We start from the raw sequence: 24,859 nt of genomic DNA, 5'->3' as shown, positions 1-24,859 counted from the left end.
TTATAAAGTTGTGTTTCATCAATATGAACATTATACCTAACAGGTGGATTTTGGGACAGCATGTCCTGGTTTCTTAACATAAAACTCATTGCTGCAGCCAGAGGCAGCACAAATATGGTCCTCTTAGACCAGGCGTGGCCAACTCCAGGCCTCGAGGGCCAGTGTCCTGCAGGTTTCAGATGTGTCTTGAACCAACACAGCTGGTTTAAACGGCTAAATTAGCTCCTCAACATGTCCTGCAGTTCTCCAGAGGCCTGGTAACGAACTAATCATGTGATTCAGGTGTGTTGACAGAAGGTGAGATCTAAAACCTGCAGGACACCGGCCCTCGAGGCCTGGAGTTGCCCACCCCTGTCTCAGGCTACGTCCACACGTACCCGGGTATTTTTGAAAACGCAGATTTTTCTATGCGTTTGCACCTTTCGTCCACACGTAAACGGCGTTTTTGGTCACTGAAAACTGAGATTTTTAAAAACGCCTGGCAGGTTGGATATTTGTGAAAACTCAGTTTTTGCGTTTACGAGTGGACGAGATAAACGCAGAAAACGGAGAAAACGCAGCGTCAAAGGTGTGCGCATTTTTTAACGTCACACTGCGCGCCATGTTATTGTTTCGGTGAAATGAATTTCTACAATACTGTTACTGTTACTTGTTCTCTCTGCAGTGTTTAAATGCTTACATATACACACACAGTTACTGTCCCTCCACACATACGACTCGGTTCTGCTTCTATGCCCCAGCTTTGTTTACTTTTTCCCACCGAGGCTTCTAGGCTTCTGATTGGCCAACATTTCTGCACGGTTAGGAATATAGCGCCACCTGCTGCTTTGGCATGTTCCTAGCAGCGTTTTCCTTCATTTCTGCCTTTACGTGTGGACGGGATTATTTTTTAAAACGAAAACGGAAAATCTCCGTTTTCAAAAATACCCGTGTACGTGTGGACGTAGCCTCAGACTAGTTTTTAGTTTTAGTCCCCTTGTTTCCCAGTGAGTTATCGGTTCTGTCACTAGTTTGCTAACGTAAACTAATGTAAGTCTAAGAGCCGTAACAAACCTACTGACCCTGTGATGCCACGTTCTGGCAAAATGGTGCTAAACGTGTTCTAAAAAAACTTTCAGCTCTTATTTCTTAAATCCAGCTTCCCAGAAACTGTTGCATCTACGTCAGCTTTTAGAGCTCCATGGTGTAAATCAGCCTTTGTAGTGTTTCACGACTGCTTTAAAGTACCTGTGTTTTCACTTTTCAGACCCAGAAGATATTACATCTTTTATACTAACGGTATCAAACTCTTTGTAGCGTGAGTGGACCGGGGCAGTAAAAGCTTTGCTCAAATGAACCATTTACAAAACAGATTTAAAAATCTTTGCTCCGTTTCACTGGTGAAAGTATGTCAGTGGGTTACATTGACACAAGTGCAAAGCTGCAGGGAGGGGAGGGAGGAGTCAGTGAACTGGGTCACATGGTTTTCACACTGATCGCTACTCGAAACAGAGCAGAAAGCCGTCGCGCACACGCCTGGACTGGAGCTCCAGGAGCGAGTGAACACTGCACATTTGACCGTCGTTGAAGCCGCTCTCTGACTCGGCCGACGCGTAGCGTGTAGGGTCTGAACTAGGCTTCTGTCTTCGGTTCAAACTTAAAGACGGTTAGTTTCTCTTACTGGGACCAATCAGCGACTTTTCAGTTGCTGAACACTAAAGCTGAGAAAACGGCTTTGGCACCGAGGTAGCGGAGGAGGAAACCCCCAGACTCAGAGGACATGGAGTCCACCAAAGCTGGTAAGTACGCCTGACAGCATCTGCAGCCGGTGACGGGGGCGTACTGTACTTCCCTCCTGCCTTTGGCTTCACTCGAACCGGAAAAGTAACACGACCGGTCACATTCTGACTGTATTTCCTGACTATTGTGGACTTTCTGTCGAACCCACTTGTTACTGTAAGTGGGTTAGGACCACCGTGGGCGGTTGTTGTTACACCAGTGTTTGGCTTCCGTGGCACTGCAGTCATCTCGGCTCACATGGACCCGCCAGCCTAGCCATGTGCACTTGTGTTTACGCTCCCCGTGCGTCTCACCTCATTGGCCGCGCGGTGCAGTGACGTAGGCGTTGCATAATTTCTCCCAGCTCGACGTGTGCAGTCTCGCCGTGGATACACGTGAGGCCTCTTACGGCAGCGCGAGCTGACCTAGTTTTCCCGGGGAACGCGCATGCGTGCTTCAGGTGGGGGTGCGTTTAAACCCCAACATCAGCGGCTGTAGTGCTTTGCTCATGCGGCGGGGGAGGCTTTTTGTGTAAGAACCGCACGTTAGTAACATCATTAATAATAAACGTCGCGTTATGATTCAGTTTCTATGTTACCATTGATTTAAAAAACAACACTGAATATAAAAAATAAAAAACCGGAAGTCCACAGTTGTCTTCGTTTGCTCAACGCTCGAGCTCGTCGTCTGTCCTGCTGACAGCACTCGAACTAAGATATTTCCCGAGGGCCGTAAACGCAGCCTCAGCTTGTATAAAATGATCTAATTACTCACAGTTAGATAAACATTAGAGCTGCAGACGGTCACTGTGTTACTACTGTGTTAGTTACACGTTTGACTCATAGTTTCCTGTTTCACTCATGATGAACACAGTAACCTGATAATCCCATAAACCAAACCTCATTATTGAAGCATTCAAAGAGGCTGCGTGAGTCACCAGGTCTGTGACACGTCACGGCTCAAGACCAGTTTTACATATGTAATGAAAACTGTATAAACGAAGGCATGTATTAGATCTGTTTTTACGGCTGTGAACGACTGAACTACATACACAGCCCTGCCAGGCTGACATTATGTAATCGCTGTTACCTAATCAAAGAACGGGAGGAAGAAATCAGGTCAGCCTGTGCTGAGGGCGGAGCTCCCTGCTGCAGCAGCCTGTCTGCGGCGTTTACTGGCCCAAGAAGTGTTTGTCGTATTCTCGTCTGCCCTCTTTACCTTAAGCTGGTTGGTTTTCACACAGGGAAGGTGTCTGTAGGGGGGGGGGGAATAAGCACCACCTACAGAAACCATGGCGACATCGCAGCATTCAAACAGGGCTCAGGTTATACTGATGAAATAAACGGTGTAACTGACAACGAGCAAAAGACACGCACATCTGCTAGCTTCTTGTGATTGCAGTAGAGTGAAGATGAAGAGTTTCCTTTTTGTCCTCATGCAGAAAAAATCAGTAAAGTTTGATAAAGTGCACATTAAAAACACATCAGAAATGTTATCAGGCACGAGATGGACCCATTTTATCTCAGCGAGGTCGCCCATTACTGAGGCGTCTCTGTCAGCTGAGCACGGGGTGGGTCCTGAACCACACCATCCTCTCATGGTTGTGATGGAGGAGTGGTTAGCCTGGGTGAGCGTCCTTATTCACTCTAATAAAGACCATAATTGACTGAATGGATTCATATGACCGGAAAGTAAAGTGAGGAAAGCGTTTAGAGGTCACAGGGTCACGAGGGCTGTTCTGGTTGCAGACCAGACCTGCCAATACAGGTTTAAGGCATCGGCTTCACTTTTCAGGAGCTACATTCATCTTTGATACGTCTATTTCCCTCATAAAATACATGAGAAGTTTTCAATTCAATTTTATTTATATAGCACCAAATAGATCTTCATAGATACAGAGAAAAACCCAACAATCATATGACCCCCTATGAGCAGCACTTTGGCGACAGTGGGAAGGAAAAACTCCCTTTTAACAGGAAGAAACCTCCAGCAGAACCAGGCTCAGGGAGGGGCGGGGCCATCTGCTGCGACCAGTTTCAGTGCAAGCTCACACAGTAGGCTTTGAATGCTTCGTTGTTACCCTGTTCTCACTGTCTCCTCCCCTCTCTGCTGATCGCTCACCAGGAGGCGTAATAGCCTACATCAGCTCGTCCAGCTCTGCCTCCAGCCCCGAGTCGTGTCACAGCGACTCCTCCAACGGCAGCTACCAGTCGTCCTCCCCACCCCGCGGGTCCCCGCCTAGCCGCGGACAGCCGAGGCAGCCGCTCGACCCCACGATGGCCGCAGGAGGCCAAAACCTGCCGCGGACTCAGAAAGGTGGACGCTCGTCGTCCACAGCAAAGACTGGCATCACAAGTAAGTTGGACGCTCTCGTACGTGTCTTCAGACGCTGCCTGTGTTAATTCTGGGAACCAGTGAGAGAAGGCGTCAAAGACCATCATATGACTCAAACATCTCAAGGACATTATTGGAATCTGCCCAAAACAAATGTTGACATTTTAACTTCCAGGTCACTTGTTTCAGCCCGTCGGGTTATCATAGATGGGCGGGGCTGAGATAGATTTTGGTCGCCCGACCGGAGCTATCGCTAGCTCTGGGACGTCGGGCTAGCGAGTTTGCGAGCCCTGCACATAATATAGCACAGCAGGTTATTTGAGCGTGGTTTAGTTTCCTCTTCTTCTATACCAGGACTGACGCAGAGGGTTTGGGGTTTTTGTGAGTGGCGACACCTACTGTTCAGGAGGAGCGCCGGCGTGATGACTCGGTGACCTCGTTGGGAATAGTCGGTTTTTTCCAGATGAACTGTAAGAATTTGTTTTTGTATTTCTCAGAAATCAACGGCCTGGTGCTGCTCTGTAAAGTATGCGGTGACGTGGCCTCTGGATTTCACTACGGCGTCCACGCCTGCGAGGGCTGCAAGGTGAGGCTGCCTCTTTGATACGACGCAGTATGAACACGAGCGCTGCGGCGTCTTTGGTTGAAGTGGGTCACTTTAGCCATCTGACTGAAACTAGTTCACTCTTTATTTATATCTGTTACCCATCATGCTTCACGGCGCTGCGTGGCCCAGTTAGCTGGAGAACAGCGTGCTACATCCCACAGCGCTCCTTAGAGGGCGAACACATAATCAGACAGTTACAAGTCAAACTGTAGAAACTCAAAAGTAATCTGTCTGTGCACACGCTCAGGGCTTCTTCAGGAGGAGCATCCAGCAGAACATCCAGTACAAGAAGTGCCTGAAGAACGAGAGCTGCCCCATCATGAGGATCAACAGGAACCGCTGCCAGCAGTGCCGCTTCAAGAAATGCCTGCTGGTGGGCATGTCCAGAGACTGTGAGTACCCGCTCGTTCACCGACTGTGTTCGCTGAAGAGGTTAGCGAGGCTAGTTTCACAGAGTGACGCTCAGCACGGCGTTTTCTAACACGTAAAACAGGTTACGGCCAATTTCAAAGCTAATAAGTGTCATTTCCTGCTCAGACGGTTGGTGGTTAGATTCCCCGTCTGCTCGTTAGCAGAGAAACAACGTAGCTGTGTGACTGCGTGTGAATGGAAAATGAGGCGTTCTGCAGGAGAGTTCAAAAATACAACATGAATAAAGAAATGCACACAAAGCTCCAACTTTTAATGGAGCGTTTTATGTTATTTTAGTTTTAATAAGATTCATTAGTCCTTTAGGCTCAGTCAGTCATGACAGAGATGGAAACAGTCCAGCATCGCTGACTGTGGGAGGACGGAGTTTAATAACGACGTAGTTAAGGTGGAGACTGGTTTTATTTTGAAGGCAGTAATGATGAGGTGTGAAGCTAACGGTTGGAGCAGAGTACGATAATCACGGAGCTTCTCTTCTCGCTCTTCAGCTGTGCGCTTCGGCCGGATCCCTAAGCGGGAGAAGCAGCGCATGCTGCTGGAGATGCAGAGCGCCATGAACAACATGATGAACAACAGCCAGCTGCAAAGCCAGCTGTACAGCAGCCAGAGCCTGCCCGTCGTTAAACCGCTGCCAGCCAGCGCCACCGAGCCTACCTCAGACGACGCCGTCCCCGCCGCCTCCCGCTCTCCTTCCTCCTCACCTCACTCCAGCCAATCAGACTCCGGCTCAGACCAAGAACCCGCCGCGGCGATGGACACCAGCCCCAGCTCGGCCTCGCCCAGCGCGTCGGACAGCAGCGAGGAGGAGGTGATCGGCTCGGTGACCAGGGCCCACCAGGAAACCTTCATGTACAACCAGGAGCAGAGCAGCCCGCCGTCCCAGGCCTCGCAGCCCGCGAACACCCTTGCCAAAAAACCCACCGACAACCAGACGCAGGAGCGGCGGGACACCTGGGACCGCCGCGAGAGCCCGGTCACGGTGGCCCGCCACTCCACCTTGAGCCTTGACCCCCAGGGGCAGAAGGTCAACCAGTGCCCCTTCGGGCTGTCCAGGACGGCCGCCACCAGCCACTTTCCAGCATATACACACGGAGCTTTCAGGGCGCCGCCCACAGAAGCCTCCACCAACGCATCGTGCAGCTTCGCCCTGTGGAGAGGAGGCAACAGGATGCACCTGGTAAGCTGACAGAGGGCAGTGGATGGTAACAGTGTAGGCGAGCCGTTAAAAATCAACGTAAAGGTGCAAAAGCTGACTTTGTAACATAAAAAGCCTCAAATGAAAGCGTCTGTTTGTAGTTTGGACAGATGCTCCTGCCTCTGTGTGCATGAACAGCTGCTGTTAGAGCAGAAACAAACTCCCGACAGCAGCGTGAGGCCATCATGTCTGTGATTGGTTAAGGTTTCAGAGGTGTGGGTGCACTCGTGTCCAAACTGAACTCGCTCTGATCCGCAGGTTTGTCCCATGAACACGTCGCCTCACGTGGACCCTCAGAAGTCCGGCCACGAGGTGTGGGAGGAATTCTCCCACAGCTTCACCCCGGCGGTCAGGGAGGTGGTGGAGTTTGCCAAGAAGATCCCAGGCTTCAGAGAGCTCTCCCAGCACGACCAGGTCAGCCTTTTGAAGGCCGGCACCTTTGAGGTAATTCATTGAACTTTCTTCTGTATCGTAGTCTTGTTCAGTCCGTCTGTAGTAATCTGGGCTCTCTGTGGCCTGCAGGTGTTGGTGGTTCGGTTCGCCTCGCTGTTTGACGTGAAGGACCGCACCGTCACCTTTCTTGGAGGGAAGAGGTACAGCGTGGACAGTCTGAGGGCCCTGGGGGCCGGGGACCTGCTCAACTCCATGTTTGACTTCAGCGAGAAGCTGATGAACCTGGGTCTCAGCGAGGAGGAGATGAGCCTGTTTACTGCTGTGGTTCTGGTCTCAGCAGGTGGGTGATCAGACCATCCACTGATAACGATGCACAAAGTCACTGTTTGTGTCCAAAAGGATGAAAACGTTGTTTTCCTGCCTGAGCTGTGACTGCACTGACTTAATGGTACAGAGTGGCGAGTTGGCGCCACCTGCTGTTGACTGAGCTCAGCTGTTTCTGTGTAAACACATTTAACTAAGTCAGGCTTTAAATATTCCTCTGCTGTGACCTGAGCACACGAGAGGCAAACGATCTCAGTTTGTGCAAAATCGTATTTATTTCTACAGTATCACAGACTTTGGTCAATCATATGCTGTAGAGCACAGGTGTCAAACTCTGGCCCGTGGGCCAAATCTGGCCCGCAGCCTAATTACATTTGGTCCGTGAAGCCATACTAAATTACTATCAGAGCTGGCCTACTGGTATTACACAGCTAATATATATATTGTTTAGTATTAAGCTTTGCTTGTTCCATATTCAGTTTTTCAGCAAAACGTGTTTGAGTCCATAAGTATGGAACACCAGGACTGCCATAATGAATTAATTAAATACACCATTAAATAATTAATTAAATGTGTCAATAATTAATTAAATAAATAGTTATGACACATGTAATTAATTAATTATTGACACATTTAATAAATTAATTAATTATTGACACATTTAATTAATTAATTATTGACACATTTAATTAATTAATTATTGACACATTTAATTAATTAATTATTGACACATTTAATTAATTAATTATTGACACATTTAATTAATTAATTATTGACACATTTAATTAATTATTTATTGACACATTTAATTAATTATTTATGTATTTCACATTTTAATTAATTTATGTATTTCACATTTTAATTAATTATTGACACATGTAATTAATTAATTATTGACACATGTAATTAATTATTTATGTATTTCACATTTTAATTAATTATTGACACATTTAATTAATTAATTATTGACACATTTAATTAATTAATTATTGACACATTTAATTAATTAATTATTGACACATTTAATTATTTATTTATGTATTTCACATTTTAATTAATTTATGTATTTCACATTTTAATTAATTATTGACACATGTAATTAATTAATTATTGACACATGTAATTAATTATTTATGTATTTCACATTTTAATTAATTATTGACACATTTAATTAATTAATTATTGACACATTTAATTAATTAATTATTGACACATGTAATTAATTATTTATGTATTTCACATTTTAATGAATTATTGACACATTTAATTAATTAATTATTGACACATTTAATTAATTCATTATGGCGTTCCTGGTGTTCCATACATAAGAAAAGATTCATTCTTATATCTGGAGGAAGATTTTGTTTTTCAATAAATATTAACGTTAGCCACGACTTTGTTCCAGTTTTGAATTTTGGCCCACTGTGTGTTTGAGTTTGACACCCCTGCTGTAGAGTGACAGTCCATCGTTGTCATCATCACAAACACGTTAACCTGACACGTTGTTTGTCAACGTATCGCTAACCGAGGCCCCTCCTCTTCCTCTCCCAGATCGATCCGGCATCGAGAACGTGAACTCCGTGGAGGCCCTGCAGGAGACGCTTATCCGCGCCCTGCGCAGCCTCATCACCAAGAACCACCCCAACGAGGCCTCCATCTTCACCAAGCTGCTGCTCAAGCTGCCTGACCTGCGTTCCCTCAACAACATGCACTCTGAGCAGCTGCTCGCCTTCAAGGTCCATTCCTGAACTTTCCTAAAGTACTTGACGCCCTCCGCCCCCACTTCACCTGAAAACATTGCACCTGAGACAAAAGCAGCCCTAAAGGCCGCCCGGAGCACCAGCTCCACCCGACCACGCCTGCACGGGCCTTTGGGTTTAGCTCTTTGTCTAAAAAAAGTGGAAGTTGTACTGTAGGGCGCGACGGGCTGTGTGATGGTAACGCACAGACTCTGACTGGTGTACATGTCTCTCGTGTTTGTGTAGCAGCTGTACAAAGATAGAAGCACTTTCCTGTATAGTGTCGATGGTATGTTTGCATTCATAGTGCAATATGTGACTGCGTCTGGCTCCTGCAGAACGAAGAGTCTGAACGGTTCCCTGCGTTCGTTAAGTTGAACTGGTGCTGGATGAAAAACACGCTGGAGGTGACGTTCTCTTTAAAAGCAGCTGAGTCTGTGCAGGAAAGCCGTCTTCAGTCGGAGCAGCAGGAAAATCTGAACGTGGCGAAGCAGACGCTTGATTTCATCCACGTGTTCGTGCCATGATCTGTGTTTGTTCTAAGTTATTTGGGCATTGTGACAAATCGAACGTGTCCGAGTCGCTCGCTTCACTGAGATCAGGATAAATGAAGACTTTGTCTTCTTTCTCTCGTGACGTCTCCAAGAGTCTGGACAGAGATGTCACCTCGTAGTCGCCAGCGGCGCTTTGTTACACGTGTCTGCGTTTTTACAGACTCTGTTCTGTAGCTGATGCAGGTGCATGTAAGATGATTTCACATAAGTCTGATTGTAAAAGTGTTTGTAATGTAAAGACAGGAGCAGAGCTGCTGGGGAAACACTATCAGCCTTTTATTCTCCGACTTTATTGCAGTGACATGTTCTGAAAGGATGCAGTATGCATAGATTTCTATAGAAATATATTATCATATAAACATAACTGTATGTGTATATATAATATGAATGAATAAATTTTCTAAATGGTGTACAAGCTGTGGTTATTTAACACGTGTCCCGATAATCATGACGACTGCAGCTGACCTATTTGTAGGAAAATGTTCTCTTCGGCAGTTAAGAGGCTTTTTCTTCCTCGTCTTCCTCTGACCTCTGACCTGCGCCTTCATTTTCAAAATGCATCATGAGGACGGGGGAGGCTGAGGAGCTGTTCCTGAGCATGATTCAGATAATCAAACTTTCTACTTGTTACTGTTTCTCTGTGATTAAAAAAAATCATGTTTTTAATTTAGAAATCTATAAAAATATGCACACTTTTATCTGACACCACGTGCAGCTTTAGTGCAGTTTGAGTAAAACTGTGTGATCTCAGAAGCCGGGAACACACAACTCAGTTTGGAATTTTAATCGTCTCGCACACACGTGGATATTTTCTTCTACTTATCCTTATCAGGGTCGTTGGGGGCTGGAACCTGTCCCAGAGTGAGAGGCGGGGCCACACCCTGGACAGATCGCTAGTTAGTTGCAGGGACAGAGGCGCACACTGCAGGTGAAAGCGCATCAAATCCGACTTTGACCCTCTGCGACCATCTATCCCATCATGGTGTGACAGTGTGAACGGCACAAATCTGATATTTTCAAATCTGATCTGGGTCACTTTCATATGTGGTCCTGAATCTGATACATATCTGATGTTTTAGGAAGCTGCTGTTTGATGGTCACGTCGCATTAAATCCATCTTTTACGTCACTGACACGAGACAGACGCCGATTATCAGCGCCGGAGAAGACATCGCGAACGCTTCCATCCAGTGTAGATGTCAGTGAAACTGTTGGAAGACAACGTTGGAGAAACGTGAACGTTTTATTTGTTCTGTATAATCTGCAGATTCTGACAGAAATCTGCAGCTAGAAGCAGCGCTCCTCTGAAACAGCAATAAGGATCATTATTAGGACAAATGTAGATAACTTTATAACTTAAAGCAAAAATTGGGAAATGTAAAGTCTGAAGTCTTTATATTAAGACCATCAGTCACACACTACTGTTGCTCTGGGTCTAAACAGAGCGCGTTGTGTGTGACGTCTTCTTTTGCGCATGCGCCGCTTTGAGCGTTCACACTAGAGTGCGTTTGCTGTCACATTTTATTTGTAGTGTGAACGAGCAGACAAAAAAATCGGATTTGATCAAAAAATCTGAATTGAGCATCAAGACCTGCAGAGTGAACGAAGCCAGAGAGACCGCACTCACGATCACCAGTTAACCTCACCCCACTAACTGCACGTCTGTGGGAGGAAGCCGGAGGACCCACACAGACAGGAGGGAGAACATGCAAACTCCACACAGACCCCGGCCTGCGACGCTGAACCAACCTTGCTGCGAGGCAACAGCGCTAAGCAGATATACTTGGATAACGATACTTCCTGTAGTAACCGCGACTGATTTAAAGCAGTTTCAGCTTCACGATTGTATGAACTGTTCTGGCCGTCTGAGCTGGCCTGCGTGTTTCTGCTTTTAAACAGTGGATCAACCACAGGTGTGTCGTGTGATTTATTTCTAACGACATGATGAGGGGAGAACAGACATTTCCTGTCAGTCAGCTTGTCAGTCAGCTGTCCTTCTGAGCCTGTGAAAATGGGAGGTCATGTATAAAAATGCCTGTAATTCCTAAACAGTTGAAATAAACGCCTCAAATTAAAAATGAAACTGCATTTTAATCACATTGATGGAATACAGATGCACTTTTATCCTCTCCTGTGCTCTTCAAGAACAGTAAAGTAGAAATGAAAGTAAAACGTGTGATTGTTATGGATCACCAATAGCTGATTAATCATGTGAAAGATTCAGACAAGAGTAGAAATTTCAGACGGTTTTACTCGATGCCTCGAGGTGTATCTATGTAATTCTCTCTTAAAAATGCAGCACTGAATGAAGGCTTGACTATGGCCTTAATACGTTCTTGTGACACAGAGGGATTCAGTAACACGAGGTTCAGAAAGGCGACGTCTGAACCAAGTCGTGCTTATCATCCATCAGCAGATGGCAACAGTGCAGCTCCGTCTGCGTCCCTGGCTTCCAGGAGTGGCACCGAGTAAACAGACACTAACATTCACTCGACCAAATCACACAGAGCTCCAGTGTTACCACCGAGTGATGGTGGTAACACTTAAAGTTTTAAACAGACCTCTGTCTGCGATAATCAGTGAGAACCATCGGCTCCACCCACGTGTCCGCTTGATTGCTGTCCTGTAAACAGAGCAATCTGAAACCTGTTCAAACATCGTGTGTTCACTTATGACTTCACAGGACAAGAGCTAGACTCTATTAATGTAGTGTCTTTATATTTTCTATTTTGCAAGGAAAACAGGAAATTAGTTCATAAATGTATTGAAATGTGCAGACACATCAATGATAGTCAATTCAATTTTATTTATACAGCACCAAATCACAACAACAGTCGCTTCAAGGCGCTTTATATTGTAAGGTCGACCCTACAATAATACATACAGAGAAAAACCCAACAATCATATGACCCCCTATGAGCAGCACTTTGGCAACAGTGGGAAGGAAAAACTCCCTTTTAACAGGAAGAAACCTCCAACAGAACCAGGCTCAGGGAGGGGCGGGGCCATCTGCTGCGATTGGTTGGGGTGAGAGAAGGAAGACAGGATAAAGACATGCTGTGGAAGAGAGACAGAGGTTAATAACAGATATGATTCAACACAGAGAGGTCTGTTAACACATAGTGAGTGAAGAAGAAACACCCGGTGCATCATGGGAATCCCCCGGCAGCCTACGTCTATTGCAGCATAACTAAGGGAGGATTCAGGGTCACCTGGTCCAGCCCTAACTATATGCTTTAGCAAAAAGGAAAGTTTGAAGCCTAATCTTAAAAGTAGAGATAGTGTCTGTCTCCTGAATCCAAACTGGAAGCTGGTTCCACAGAAGAGGGGCCTGAAAACTGAAGGCTCTGCCTCCCATTCTACTTTTAAATACTCTAGGAACAACAAGTAGGCCTGCAGAGCGGGAGCGAAGTGCTCTAATAGGGTGATATGGTACTACAAGGTCATTAAGATAAGATGGGGCCTGATTATTTAAGACCTTGTATGTGAGGAGCAGGATTTTGAATTCAATTCTGGATTTAACAGGAAGCCAATGAAGGGAAGCCAAAACAGGAGAAATATGCTCTCTCTTTCTAGTCCCTGTCAGTACTCTTGCTGCAGCATTTTGGATTAGCTGAAGGCTTTTCAGTGAGTTTTATGGACATCCTGATAATAATGAATTGCAGTAGTCCAGCCTGGAAGTAATAAATGCATGAACTAGTTTTTCAGCGTCACTCTGAGACAGGATATTTCTAATTTTAGAGATGTTGCACAAATGGAAGAAAGCAGTCTTACATATTTGTAAGACACGTTGATGGTTTGGAGGAAGTAATTATTGAAGTTAACTCAGAAAGATCAATTGGAGAAAAAGAGTCTAACTTAACATCAATGGTACTAAGAGTAGCTGTAGATAATATTACATCTGTGGGATGATTATTGGTAATTTTTTCTCTAATGATAAAAATTTTATTTGTGAAGAAGTTCATGAAGTCATCACTAGTTAACGTTAAAGGGATGGTTGGCTCAACAGAGCTCTGACTTTTTGTCAGCCTGGCTACAGTGCTGAAGAGAAACCTGGGGTTGTTCTTATTTTCTTCAATCAGTGATGAGTAGTAAGCTGTTCTGGCTTTGCGGAGGGCTTTCTTATAAAGCAGCAAACTATTTCTCCGGGCTAAATGATGATCCTCTAAATTTGTGACACGCCATTTCCTCTCCAGATTACGAGTCATCTGCTTTAGGGTACGTGTTTGAGAATTATACCACTGGGTCAGGTACTTCTGATTAGAGACCTTAGTTTTCACTGGAGCTACAGTATCCAGAGTCGTACGTAGTGAGGAGGTGAAATTATTAACAAGATGATTGACCTCTGTTGTTAGTCAGCATTTGCTATGAGCACCTTTATTCTTCAGCACAACCTGAACTCTCTCAGGCAGCTGTCTTTAAGCAGCGTTCAGGAACAACGAGTATCACTCCAAAGTGCTTCTTCGTAGGTTGGCTACATTTTGCTCTCTCTCTGTGATCCACACTTCTTCAGGGACGCTGGCTCCCTCAGAGTGCTCCACTGTCTTTGTGTTTCCAGCTATTCTTTTATTGCATTGGAATCATCATCATTGCCAATAAGGTGATTTCCAGATGGTCTCACATGCTGGATCAAAATCTGGCTTTTCTGTTTATAACTGGGTCAAACTATGAAAGAGGCTCCACCATATTTTATACACGACTGTAGACCTTCACCTTCCCTTGTCCTCGCTCACACATATCGATGACAATTCAAAACAAACATTTAAAATGTGACTGATTAGTTATACTGTAAGGCAAACCTCAGCCTATTCTCCCCGTTTCCCTTCGCTAAGAATGACCTCTTGGCGGCCCCCCCTCCAAACGAGACCATACCTTATAGTTCAACAGCAGCAGGACCGTGATCACCCCAATTCTCATGGACTTCACTTTAAGACGGCAGTGTTTTTTAGGTCTGACTGTTTTTGTTCTCTGCTTGTCTCATTTTAAGTACTGCACACCTGCTGACAGAGCTCTTTATGCAGAATCACCTTGCTGTTGCAAAAATACTATGTTGTGCTTGTCAAGCACTGTGTGATATTTAAAGTATATTTGGGATTTTATGGAGATTCACCTAAAGAAATGGGAATAAACTATATCATTTTAACGTTGTCCCTCGTGTGTAGACAACACTGGTTCCTCTCTTACATTAAATTCCTGTTTTATGCTTTAATGATCGATAGGTCAGTGTTTAATGGTTTAACTAACAACAACAAAGAAAATGTCTTTAAATCATCAGGCACAAGAACTGGAATGAAAATTAGGAGCCCAAAAAAAAACATTGAAAGACCATCAGAAAGCTCAGGGAAATATTACTTGAGACCACTTTTTATATCCATCCATCCATCTTCATCCACTTTATCCGGGGCCGGGTCGCGGGGGCAGCAGCCTAAGCAAAGAGGCCCAGACCTCCCTCTCCCCAGCCACCTCCTCCAGCTTATCCGGGGGAACACCAAGGCGTTCCCAGGCCAGCCGAGAGATATAATCTCTCCAGCGTGTCCTGGGTCTGCCCCGGGGCCTCCTCCCGGTGGGACATGCCCGGAACACCTCACCCAGGAGGCGCCCAGGAGGCATCCTCATCAGATGCCCGAACCACCTCAGCTGGCTCCTTTCGATGTGGAGCAGCAACGGCTCTACTCTGAGCCCCTCATTTTTGCCGCTTGTATCCGTGATCTCGTTCTTTCGGTCACTACCCACAGCTCGTGGCCATAGGTGAGGGTAGGGACGTAGATTGACCGGTAAATTGAGAGCTTCGCTTTTACACTCAGCTCCCTCTTCACCACGACGGACCGGTGCAGCGTCTGCATTACTGCAGCTGCAGCCCCAATCCGTCTGTTGATCTCCGGCTCCCTTCTCCCATCACTCATGAACAAGACCCCGAGATACTTGAACTCCTCCACTTGGGGCAGGAACTCATCCCCGACCCGGAGTGGGCACTCACCCTTTTCCGGGTGAGAACCATGGCCTCAGATTTGGAGGTGCTGATCCTCATTCCCGCTGCTTCACACTCGGCTGCGAACCGTTCCAGTGCGACAGAAGCCAACAGAACCACATCATCCGCAAAAAGCAGAGATGAGATTCTGAGGCCACCAAAGCGAAAGCCCTCCGCCACTTGGCTGCGCCTAGAAATCCTGTCCATAAAAATTATGAACAGAACCGGTGAAAAAGGGCAGCCCTGGCGGAGCCCATCACCCACCGGGAACGAGTCCGACTTATTGCCGGCAATGCGAACCAAGCTCTTGCAACGGTTGTATAGGGATCGAATGGCCCGTAGCAATGGGCCAGACACCCCATACTCCTGCAACACCTCCCACAGGACACCCCGAGGGACACGGTCGAATGCCTTCTCCAAGTCCACAAAACACATGTAGACTGGTTGGGCAAACTCCCATGCACCCTCAAGTATCCTTGAGAGGATAAAGAGCTGGTCCAGTGTTCCGCGACCAGGACAAAAACCGCATTGTTCCTCCTGTATCCGAGGTTTGACTAGCGGATGAACTCTCCTTTCCAGCACCCTGGCATAGACTTTCCCAGGGAAGCTGAGGAGTGTGATCCCCCTGTAGTTGGAACACACCCTCCGGTCTCCCTTCTTAAAGATGGGGACCACCACCCCGGTCTGCCAGTCCAGGGGTACTGCCCCTGATCTCCACGCAACATTGTAGAGGCGTGTCAACCAGGACAGCCCTACAACGTCCAGAACCTTCAGGAACTCGGGGCGGACCTCATCAACACCAGGGGCTCTGCCACCAAGGAGTTGTTTAACTGCCTCAGTGACCTCGCCCCCGGAAATTGGCGGGTCATTCCCCTCATCCCCAGACTCTGCTTCCTCCTCGGAAGACGTGTCAGTGGGATTAAGGAGGTCCTCGAAGTATTCCTTCCACCGCCTAACAATTTTCTCAGTCGACGTCAGCAGCGCTCCGCCAGCACTATACACAGTGCAGGTGGAGCACCGCTTTCCCCTCCTGAGACTCCTGACGGTTTGCCAGAATCTCTTCGAGGCAGTCCGAAAGTCTTTTTCCATGGTCTCTCCGAACTCCTCCCACACCCAAGTTTTTGCTTCAGCCACTGCCCGAGCCACATACCGCTTGGCCTGTCGATACCAGTCAACTGCCTCCGGAGTCCCACAGGCTAACCAAGCCCGATAGGACTCCTTCTTCAGCCTGGTGGCTCCCTTCACCTCTGGTGTCCACCATTTGGTTCGGGGATTACCACCACGGCAGGCACCAACCACCTTGCAGCCGCAACTCAATGCAGCAGCTTCGGCAATGGAGACGCTGAACAATCAATGTCCCCAGTCTCCCTCGGAATGCTGTTGAAGCTCTGCCGGAGGTGTGCGTTGAAGATCTCGCGGACTGGGGCCTCTGCTAGTCGTTCCCAGCACACCCTCACTACGCGTTTAGGTGCACCAGGTCTGTCCAGCGTCCTCCCCCGCCACCTGATCCAACTCACCACCAGGTGGTGATCAGTTGACAGCTCAGCCCCTCTCTTTACCCGAGTGTCCAGAACATATGGTCGCAGGTCTGGTGATACGATTACAAAATCGATCATCGACCTGCGGCCTAGAGCGTCCTGGTGCCACGTGCACCTATTGACACTCTTATGTTCGAACAAGGTGCTCGTTATGGCCAAACTGTGATTTGCACAGAAGTCCAATAACAAAACACCACTCGGGTTCAGATCAGGGAGGCCGTTCCTCCCAATCACGCCCCTCCAGGTCTCGCTGTTGTTACCCACGTGAGCATTGAAGTCTCCCAGCAGGACAACAGAGTCTCCAGGTGGAGCACCTTCCAGCACCCCCCTCCCAGGGACTCTAAGAAGGCTGGGTACTCTGAACTGCCACTCGGCGCATAAGCGCAGATGACAGTCAGGACCCGTTCCCCGACCCTAAGTCGCAGGGAACAAACCCTCTCGTCCACCGGGAAAAACCCCAACGTACCGGCAGCAAGCCGAGGGGATATTAGAATACCCACCCCAGCCCGCCACCTCTCACCAGGGGCAACTCCAGACTGAGACAGAGTCCAGCCCCTCTCCAGGAGACTGGTTCCAGAGCCCAAGCCATGCATAGAGGTGAGCCCGACTATATCTAGCCGGTACCTCTCAACCTCACGCACTAACTCAGGCTCCTTCCCCACCAGAGAGGTGACATTCCATGTCTCTATTGCCAGTCTTGGCAGCCGGGGATCAGTCCGCCAGGGCCTCCGCTCCTGGCCACCACCCGGCACACAATGCACCCGACCCCTATGGCGCCTCCTGCGGGTGGTGGGCCTGCGGGAGGATGGGTCCATGTCTCCTCTTCCGGCTATGCCCGGCCGGGCCCCATGGACTAAGGCCCGGCCACCAGACGCTTGCCCTCAGGCACCCTCCCCGGGCCTAGCTCCAGGGCGGGGGCCCTGGTAACCCTATCCCGGGCAGGGTAAACTGTTCCCTCGATGTTTTCTTCGTAAGGGTCTTCTGAATCGCTCTTTGTCTGGTCCCTCACCCAGGACCAATTTGCCATGGGAGACCCTACCAGGGGGCAAAAGCCCCCAGACAACATAGTCCCTGGGATCCCTGGGACACACAAACCCCTCCACCACGATAAGGTAGCGATTCACGGAGCAAAATTAAAGCAAAATACAAAGAAAAAGGTGGGCTCAAGTCTTTTGCGCAGCACTGCACATTAACCTGTGTTTCATAAAATGGGCGCACAATGAACCATTCAAACAGCCATACAGAGCACCTACAAAGTCTGAATAAGTGAAGACACCAAATCAAATTCTCTCAAAACCATCTTTATTCTTAAGACCCAAATCACAAATTCTGCAATCATCCCCCGTCAGGCAAAATCAAAATCATCAGTCCTCCAAGCTGAAAATGTCCAACAGCCGTTTGAGGAACACAATATTCTTTGTTCTACCTTTTTTTCTGCCACAGATTCACTTTCACATTTCTCTGCACCTCCTGGTCGAATTCCCGGTTTGCATTAAACAGATGACTTAAACAAGAAGACACTCAAACACACAAGGAGAGAAGAGAAATCTGTGCCGACTGTGGATGACCGCCTCCTTGTGACCACGCTGTCCCTAAACGTGCTCATGTGTGGTTTCTTTTGGACGTGAATCCAGCTAATTTAACTGTTTTTATCATTTGTTTTTTTTAAATACGTCTCCATCAGACGTGGAAATACATTTGAGAGCAACACTGTATCTTTTTAACACTATGCAAAAACAATATGTTCATATTATGCTAACATCTGTAAAAAAAATCTGCAGTCTGAAAATATACATCCTTTTCCTTTGTACTGTAAAATAGCTTCTCTATGGCGCAACTCTTGTTATTGGTTGTAACTGAGAAACCTTACGAGCAACAACTCACGGGAGAGCTCACGACCAACGTTCACCTCCTCAGGTAAAATAAACGTGTTCCTAACCAGCGGTGAGCAATGACGACGTTTACGTGCACCACAGCTCTGCGTATGTGCTCAGTGAACACAGCCAGGATACAAGATTCCCAATTTATAGCCGTCCCGCAAAAAAGGAAAAAAAAGTGAAACTATGTATCAAAGTGTAAAAAAACATGTCGATTATTTTGGATTAAAGCTGCATTCATCATCCTGCTGTGAACTATGTTGCAGATCTTTGCAAGTTTTAACTCCTTGTTTTGGTTTCACTTCCTCAGTAAAACGCTCAGATAACTGATCAACATGCCAACAAAGTCATCGGGAGAACCCAGAGGAACGTGGAGGAGCTGTCAAAGAGCCCGGCTGCTCTTCAGCTTTTTAAGCTAAACCTTCAGGATTCATATTAGAGCGTCCACAGACTGAAATAACTTTACAAGTTTGATGATATATTACTACATCAAGGCCATCATTTGCCTCAACCATAAAACTGACAGGTTTATTGTTATGAACTGCTCAACTTTATTACATTTATGAGTGAAAGTATTACTGACAGGTTTATATTCTTTTTACAGAAACCAGGTTTTTATCGAGGTCACTGTTTCAAGATTCCTGATTATTGTGTTCTTCAGCAGTTCTTTAACTGTGACCTGCATTAGTTTTACAGTATCTATGTGACTTTTATGATAACTGTGAGACGTCTCTACCTTCAAGTTCATTCTCTGACAACGGGGCTGGCTGCACAGACAGGCTGGCTCCATCCATCCAATCACAGGGCTAGGCTTTAGATACAGTACTGTGCAAAAGTTTTGAGCCACCCTTGCCTTTATGCTTTGCCTCCAACGAGTAAGCCTGCAACGCTTTCAAAGCGTTCAAACTGTATGTTTAGCATGAGGGAGGTGGTCTCAGTAATCCCCTCGTTGTAGCTGAAGTCAGCAAATTGAAAAATGCAACAAACTAGAAAGTAAGGAGGAACTGATGGCTGTCGCTGTCCTGATCACACAGTGGCTCATTTTATGCTTATGATGAGTATCCTGAACATGAAGCCACAAATATCATCAGCCTGTTAAAGAAACCTTTGTTCAATCTAAAGCACGCTACAAAAACACATTAAACATAAAGCTGTTAATCACCTAATTTTGGACTTTCAGTGGTTAAAATCTGTGCAGCTTTCTTAGTGTCTCTTTACCTGCACAGGAAAACAGAATCATCTGCACAAACTCGGGAACTTTTATTACATTTGACAGCAGTAACAAAGTTCCAGTTTTGATTCCCAGGCCAAAATTCCCTGCTCATGAGGTAGCGGCTAATTACAGCCCAACAACTATCCTGGCGGAGGCCTGGCAGGCCAAATCAAGAGCAAACACAGCTTTTTGTTTTTCGGGCTGCATAGTTGCTGCTACTTTAGCTGAATGTCTGAAAAGTTACTCTGCCAAATTCCTGAGACTAGACTAAAAGTCTTTAGTTAAAAAAAGACGTGAAAGAGAGCCTAAGAACCGGGAACGTGCAACAACAAACCATGTTTACCGCATAAAAATGATGCTTTTTACATGACTTTGTTCAATCTGCACGTTCTAACCAACAGAAGCACACCAAAGGGACATTGAGGTCCTGAGCTGAGATCCTGGGACTGTTGGGTTGAACATTAGTCAGCTAACTTCTGATGTGTTTGTGCAGCCAGCCCCTGCTACCGAGACATGAAGACATTCATTTCATTAGAAAAACAGGTGATGTTACGTTAATGAGTCTAGCACGTTGATGTTGGATGCGCGTTCTGACAGCTTTCGTCGAAGTCTTTCATTGGCTGCAGACGCAGCGGTGCATGTAAACGTGGCCAACCGTTACGTTTCTGAATGGCTCCGTCTCAGCGGGGCCCGGCCCGGCCCTTCACGACGACGGGGACCAGCCTGAGCTCGGGTGCCTCTCCCTCTGATTGTCTGTGCATTTATCTGTACAGTTTGTGAGGTGTATATGTGTGAGGTCCGGGTCATTCAAACACTGCAGCAATTCTATTGCTTTGATAAAAAGGCATCACTTCACAGAAATGAGAAGAAACAAAATAAAATACAAGCTGCTTTGAGGAGTAGTGTGAAGCTCGAAAAAGCGACATATAAAGAGCCGAGGTCTGTCACGTTGCAAACGGCAATACCATACCGAGGCTTTTCCAAGAAACGAAACAAAACCAGAGGCTACAGGACGAAGAAAGAGCTCTGCGTTTCACAATCTCACCAGCCTCGTCAGCTTGGTGATGGCGAAGCGTACAGTTTACTTGGCCTCCGAATGCCACCGGTCGGTCACAGTCGTGGAGTCGGACCATGTGTTATCTGTGTGAGCGACACACCAATCAGCCACACCACTAAAACCAGTTACAGGTGAACACTGGTCTCTGCTGGTAAAGCCTCCCATTTAAATGGACTGGTTCTTATATAGCGCTTTTCTACTCATCTGAGCACTCAAAGCGCTTTACACAACTTGTGCATTCACCCATTCAGACCCATTCGCACAAGCACATCTTTCTAAGTGCTTTATAGCTAACATTCACACACATTCATACTCCGATGGATGCATCGGAGAGCAATTTGGGGTTAGTATCTTGCCCAAGGATATTTGGCATGCAGACTAGGGGAAGCCAGGAATCGAACCACCAACCTTCCGATCAGTAGATGACCTGCTCTACCACCTGAGCTACAGTCACCCCAATTTACCAACCCTCCTACCGAGGCAGACAGAGGCCCACTCTGAAAACCACCAGTACCCGAGTGGGACCAGCATCTGTGCCGGTCTTATTGTTGTGGCTGATCAGTTGCTGCACAGATGTGATGTGCATGTGTGTTACTCTACTATATGCAGGCCATCCTGCGAGGGTGCCGGGCTCTTATTCACACATGTAAATAACAACACGCTTCAATCAGCCATAGCCCCAACTCACCATAGCACCATGACTTCACTGTTTTAATAGAAAGTCCACGTCCACTCACGGAGACACAAACAGAAAAAATGGTGACTAATTACTTGCTTTGAGGCAACATGGCTGAGATGAAACACTGAAATCTTGCTGGTCTTGAAGTTCCAACCGCAGACAGCGAAGAGGAGCCTGTGTGGCAGGACCGACAGTTTATACTCAACTAAGGAAGTGGAGGGAGGATGCAGTGAGGGCATTGTTCACCTGGTTTTGGCACAACATGCAGTACTGTGGCACACAGTCGATCCCGGCCTCAGTGCCGCCGTGTGACGAGTCTCCGGCGCGCCGAGTGGCTCGTTTTAACGCTGCTTCTGCATTCCATTCGCTGTCGCTCACGTCTACGTCGCAGTTTTGGTTTTGTCGTTTCCTCGTTTTGTTTCTTGTCGAAATAAAGACAAACAAACAGAAACTCGAGCAAGATTTTTTGCACTGTACAGGTTTGAGCGCACAGAACCTCTGCAAGTTAATCTGTCAGAGTTGCATATGAAATGCTTTGAGGTTGTGCTAATTAATCATTAGTCTATAAAGTATCAAAGCACCGGTCGTATCGTTGTCTGACAATAAGTCCAAAGGCAATTAACAACAAGCGAGAGACACTCTCTCAGTTTATTAGTGTCCACACTCTGATTTCATAAACATTCTTTGCTTTCAACCAGACACAAAGATGCTTCCTGCTCATAAACAGCTGACGTTTAACTATTTTGGCCCGTATATTTATGCAATATCCTGCAAAATGCCACATATCATTTTAAGGGTGAGTAAGTAGACTTACTGTTAGCTGAAAGCCCAGTGTGTGTGTGTTGTGTTTGCAGCGTGCACTGCCACCGTGTGACGTTTGAGGGGACTCAGACTAGTGTCCTTAGATTTGTGCGTCATGCAGACTGTCATTTATCCCGTGTAGCTCTGCCTCGTTAAGGTTCGCCTTACCTAACGAGCCACTCTCTTCCAATAGGACGGCTTCGGGAAGCCTGGCTCAGGACGAGCTCTACTGCCTGCAGCAAACGAGTGTCACAGAAGGTGCGAGAGAAACCTTTGGAAACCTCGATTTAATAGCAGTCCAAGTGCTGCGATTGTTTTTACATATATTTAAATGATTTGAAACTTTGGTCATGTTTAATAGGAACAATCAGCATTGCAACATCAGATGAGAAAAGACACACAGGTCCGCTTTAATATCGCAAAATCCTGCTCAGGTTTCTCGCTCGGAGCGCGTCTCGAGCTGGCGTTTGTTTTTCCGACAGCTCTGGAATGCAGCGTTGCAACTTAACCTCGTAATGTGCGGCTGCCGAGAGACCTGCGAGCTGCCGTCCGTTAGAGCACGCGTTTTTAACGGTCACAGTAGGATGGCGAGGCACCGGACAGACTGGACGCTCACCGGATGGACGAAGGTTGATATATTAATGCGGTAAAGTGGAGCGGGTTCGCTGACGGCGTCTCGTGTCGTGGACGAGGCGAGCAGCCAAGTATTTAACATAAAGGAAGGAATATACAACGTATGCTTGGCTTCTAACGAACAAACAAGTGTTGATAAGATTACCATGAATGAAAACAAAAAACCTAGAGTCAGATCTGAGGTGAGATGTTATATCCATGACAACAATGACAGAACAAAAAGCTATTCACATGTACCCGCACTGTCAGGAATGGTTTCATCCAAAAATAGACCAGAGAGCTACTCTAAGGTGGAATGAAGTGACACTCAGTAGTGCTGAAGGTTCGTTGTGACGGGCTTCTGCTGGTTCCACCCTGAGACCACCAGGGTGCCCAGGCGCACACACACACGCACACACACACAAATCCACTGGTCAGTCCTCGAAGACCTCCAGAAACAGAGGAGGGAACAGCTCGGTGGGACACTCCACTTTCATGTGGAGGAATCGGCTGGCGTGGCAGGTGCCGATCATCCGCAGGTCTGTCACCTTCATTAGCAGCTTGGGCCAGAAATGTGCCACTTTGTGTTTGCGGTAGTTGATATAATGTTCAAAGGCCAACAGGAACTCCTCTTGGCAACGCTCGATTCGCTCCACACTGGTTAGGCCTGGACGATCTGCAGACACAAGCACACCGACAGTGTTGTTATGCAGCGTCCTGCAGAGCTCGTTTGTCCCTGAGGAGCAGTGCTGAGAGAAACCTGATAACAATAGGAAGGATGGCTTACAATAGCTTAATTACAACTCACGAGGCTCTATCTATGACTGATGTGATTATGTGTTTGGGATCACTGTCACACTGCAAGATGAAGATCATCCCAGTTGGATCCAAATCTGACTTAACAGGACCTCCAACACCCCTGGCTGCAGTCCCAGACCATGACACATGTCTGCTGTGCGGACGCTCCCTCACCTCCTTCCACCCAGTTATTGTGTATTTGGCATATCTGAGCCTATTCCTCCTGTTTCCCTTACTTAGGCATCACTTCTTCTCCTGTGATGAAGCCCTGTGCATGAGGAAGCAGCCTTAACACGACTGTCAAATACTGTTCTTCTTCTTCTGTCCTCGTTGTTTTTAAGGACACGCTGCACAGTTTCATTTAAAAGCTTGTTATGGGGAATCACCTGGTTGCTGTATTTGTCAGTTCCTGTAATATTTGGGATGGTTTGGAACAAACGTGGTGGAGGTGGGGCTCTGATCAGGTGTGTGGATATATCTGTAAACGTATATATCTGTAAACGTGTTACTGAGGTTATAAAAAATCCATGTAAGAAATGATGATGAAGAACTTGTGATGGAGACGGCATGAACAGGAGGTTGGATTAAACGAGCTCATGCTGCTTCCTGCTCGTTTTTGAACATGTAAGTTATTTATAAGTAGGGCCCGAGCAGTGAGAGTGCGAAGGCCCTACTGTATCTGCTCCGTTTCTTCTTCTTCTTCTTCTTATTATTATTATTCAGGCAAAACAAGGGCCTTTTTGAGGGCCTAAACATGGTCAAAAACTCATGCGCTGGGGGTGCGAGGGCCCTCATAACGCTGTTTGCAGCTTTAATTATTATTGTTTTGTTTGTTTTTTCTCTGTTGTTGTTGTTGTTCTACTATTTAAACATGTCCAAAATAAAGATCCAGTACAAATACACCGTGTTCATGTGTCATGCACTTGAATGACTCTCATGTCATTTTTGACTGAAAACGAGTTAAACACAGGCGCAGCTGTGGAT

The 24,859-nt window shown here is 46.7% G+C and overlaps 2 protein-coding genes across 11 annotated transcripts in view; one reads left to right on the top strand and one right to left on the bottom strand.

The window, feature by feature from the left end:
* The first annotated feature begins 1,595 nt into the window (after positions 1-1,595).
* Positions 1,596-8,823, top strand: nr1d2b (nuclear receptor subfamily 1, group D, member 2b). Its single transcript, XM_085149699.1, has 8 exons — positions 1,596-1,778; positions 3,883-4,113; positions 4,590-4,678; positions 4,947-5,091; positions 5,617-6,305; positions 6,582-6,767; positions 6,846-7,056; positions 8,592-8,823. Exons 1-8 carry the CDS (start codon positions 1,760-1,762, stop codon positions 8,786-8,788), a joined length of 1,767 nt encoding a protein of 588 aa, XP_085005825.1. The 5' UTR covers positions 1,596-1,759; the 3' UTR covers positions 8,789-8,823.
* Positions 8,824-19,021: 10,198 nt separating this feature from the next.
* thrb (thyroid hormone receptor beta) overlaps positions 19,022-24,859 on the bottom strand; it is a 126,821-nt gene continuing 120,983 nt past the window's right edge. For 8 of the 10 annotated variants that reach the window (XM_085149702.1, XM_085149704.1, XM_085149705.1 and 5 more), the window contains one exon: positions 19,022-23,753. In XM_085149702.1, coding sequence (XP_085005828.1) covers positions 23,512-23,753 — 242 coding nt within the window. In that variant the 3' untranslated portion in view covers positions 19,022-23,511. The remainder of the gene's footprint in view (positions 23,754-24,859) is intronic. The other 2 variants (XR_014872115.1, XR_014872114.1) reach the window with 2 other exon arrangements.

This window comes from Neolamprologus multifasciatus, chromosome 22 (assembly GCF_963576455.1).
Source record: "Neolamprologus multifasciatus chromosome 22, fNeoMul1.2, whole genome shotgun sequence".
In the NCBI taxonomy this organism is placed as follows: Eukaryota; Metazoa; Chordata; class Actinopteri; order Cichliformes; family Cichlidae; genus Neolamprologus; species Neolamprologus multifasciatus.
This window is presented reverse-complemented; position numbering and strand designations above follow the sequence as displayed.

Excerpts from the sequence above, each read along its gene's own strand:
- nr1d2b (XM_085149699.1), top strand. Across the intron at positions 4,114-4,589 it reads AGCAAAGACTGGCATCACAA|AAATCAACGGCCTGGTGCTG; the intron begins GTAAGTTGGACG and ends TGTATTTCTCAG. Across the intron at positions 6,306-6,581 it reads GAGGCAACAGGATGCACCTG|GTTTGTCCCATGAACACGTC; the intron begins GTAAGCTGACAG and ends TCTGATCCGCAG.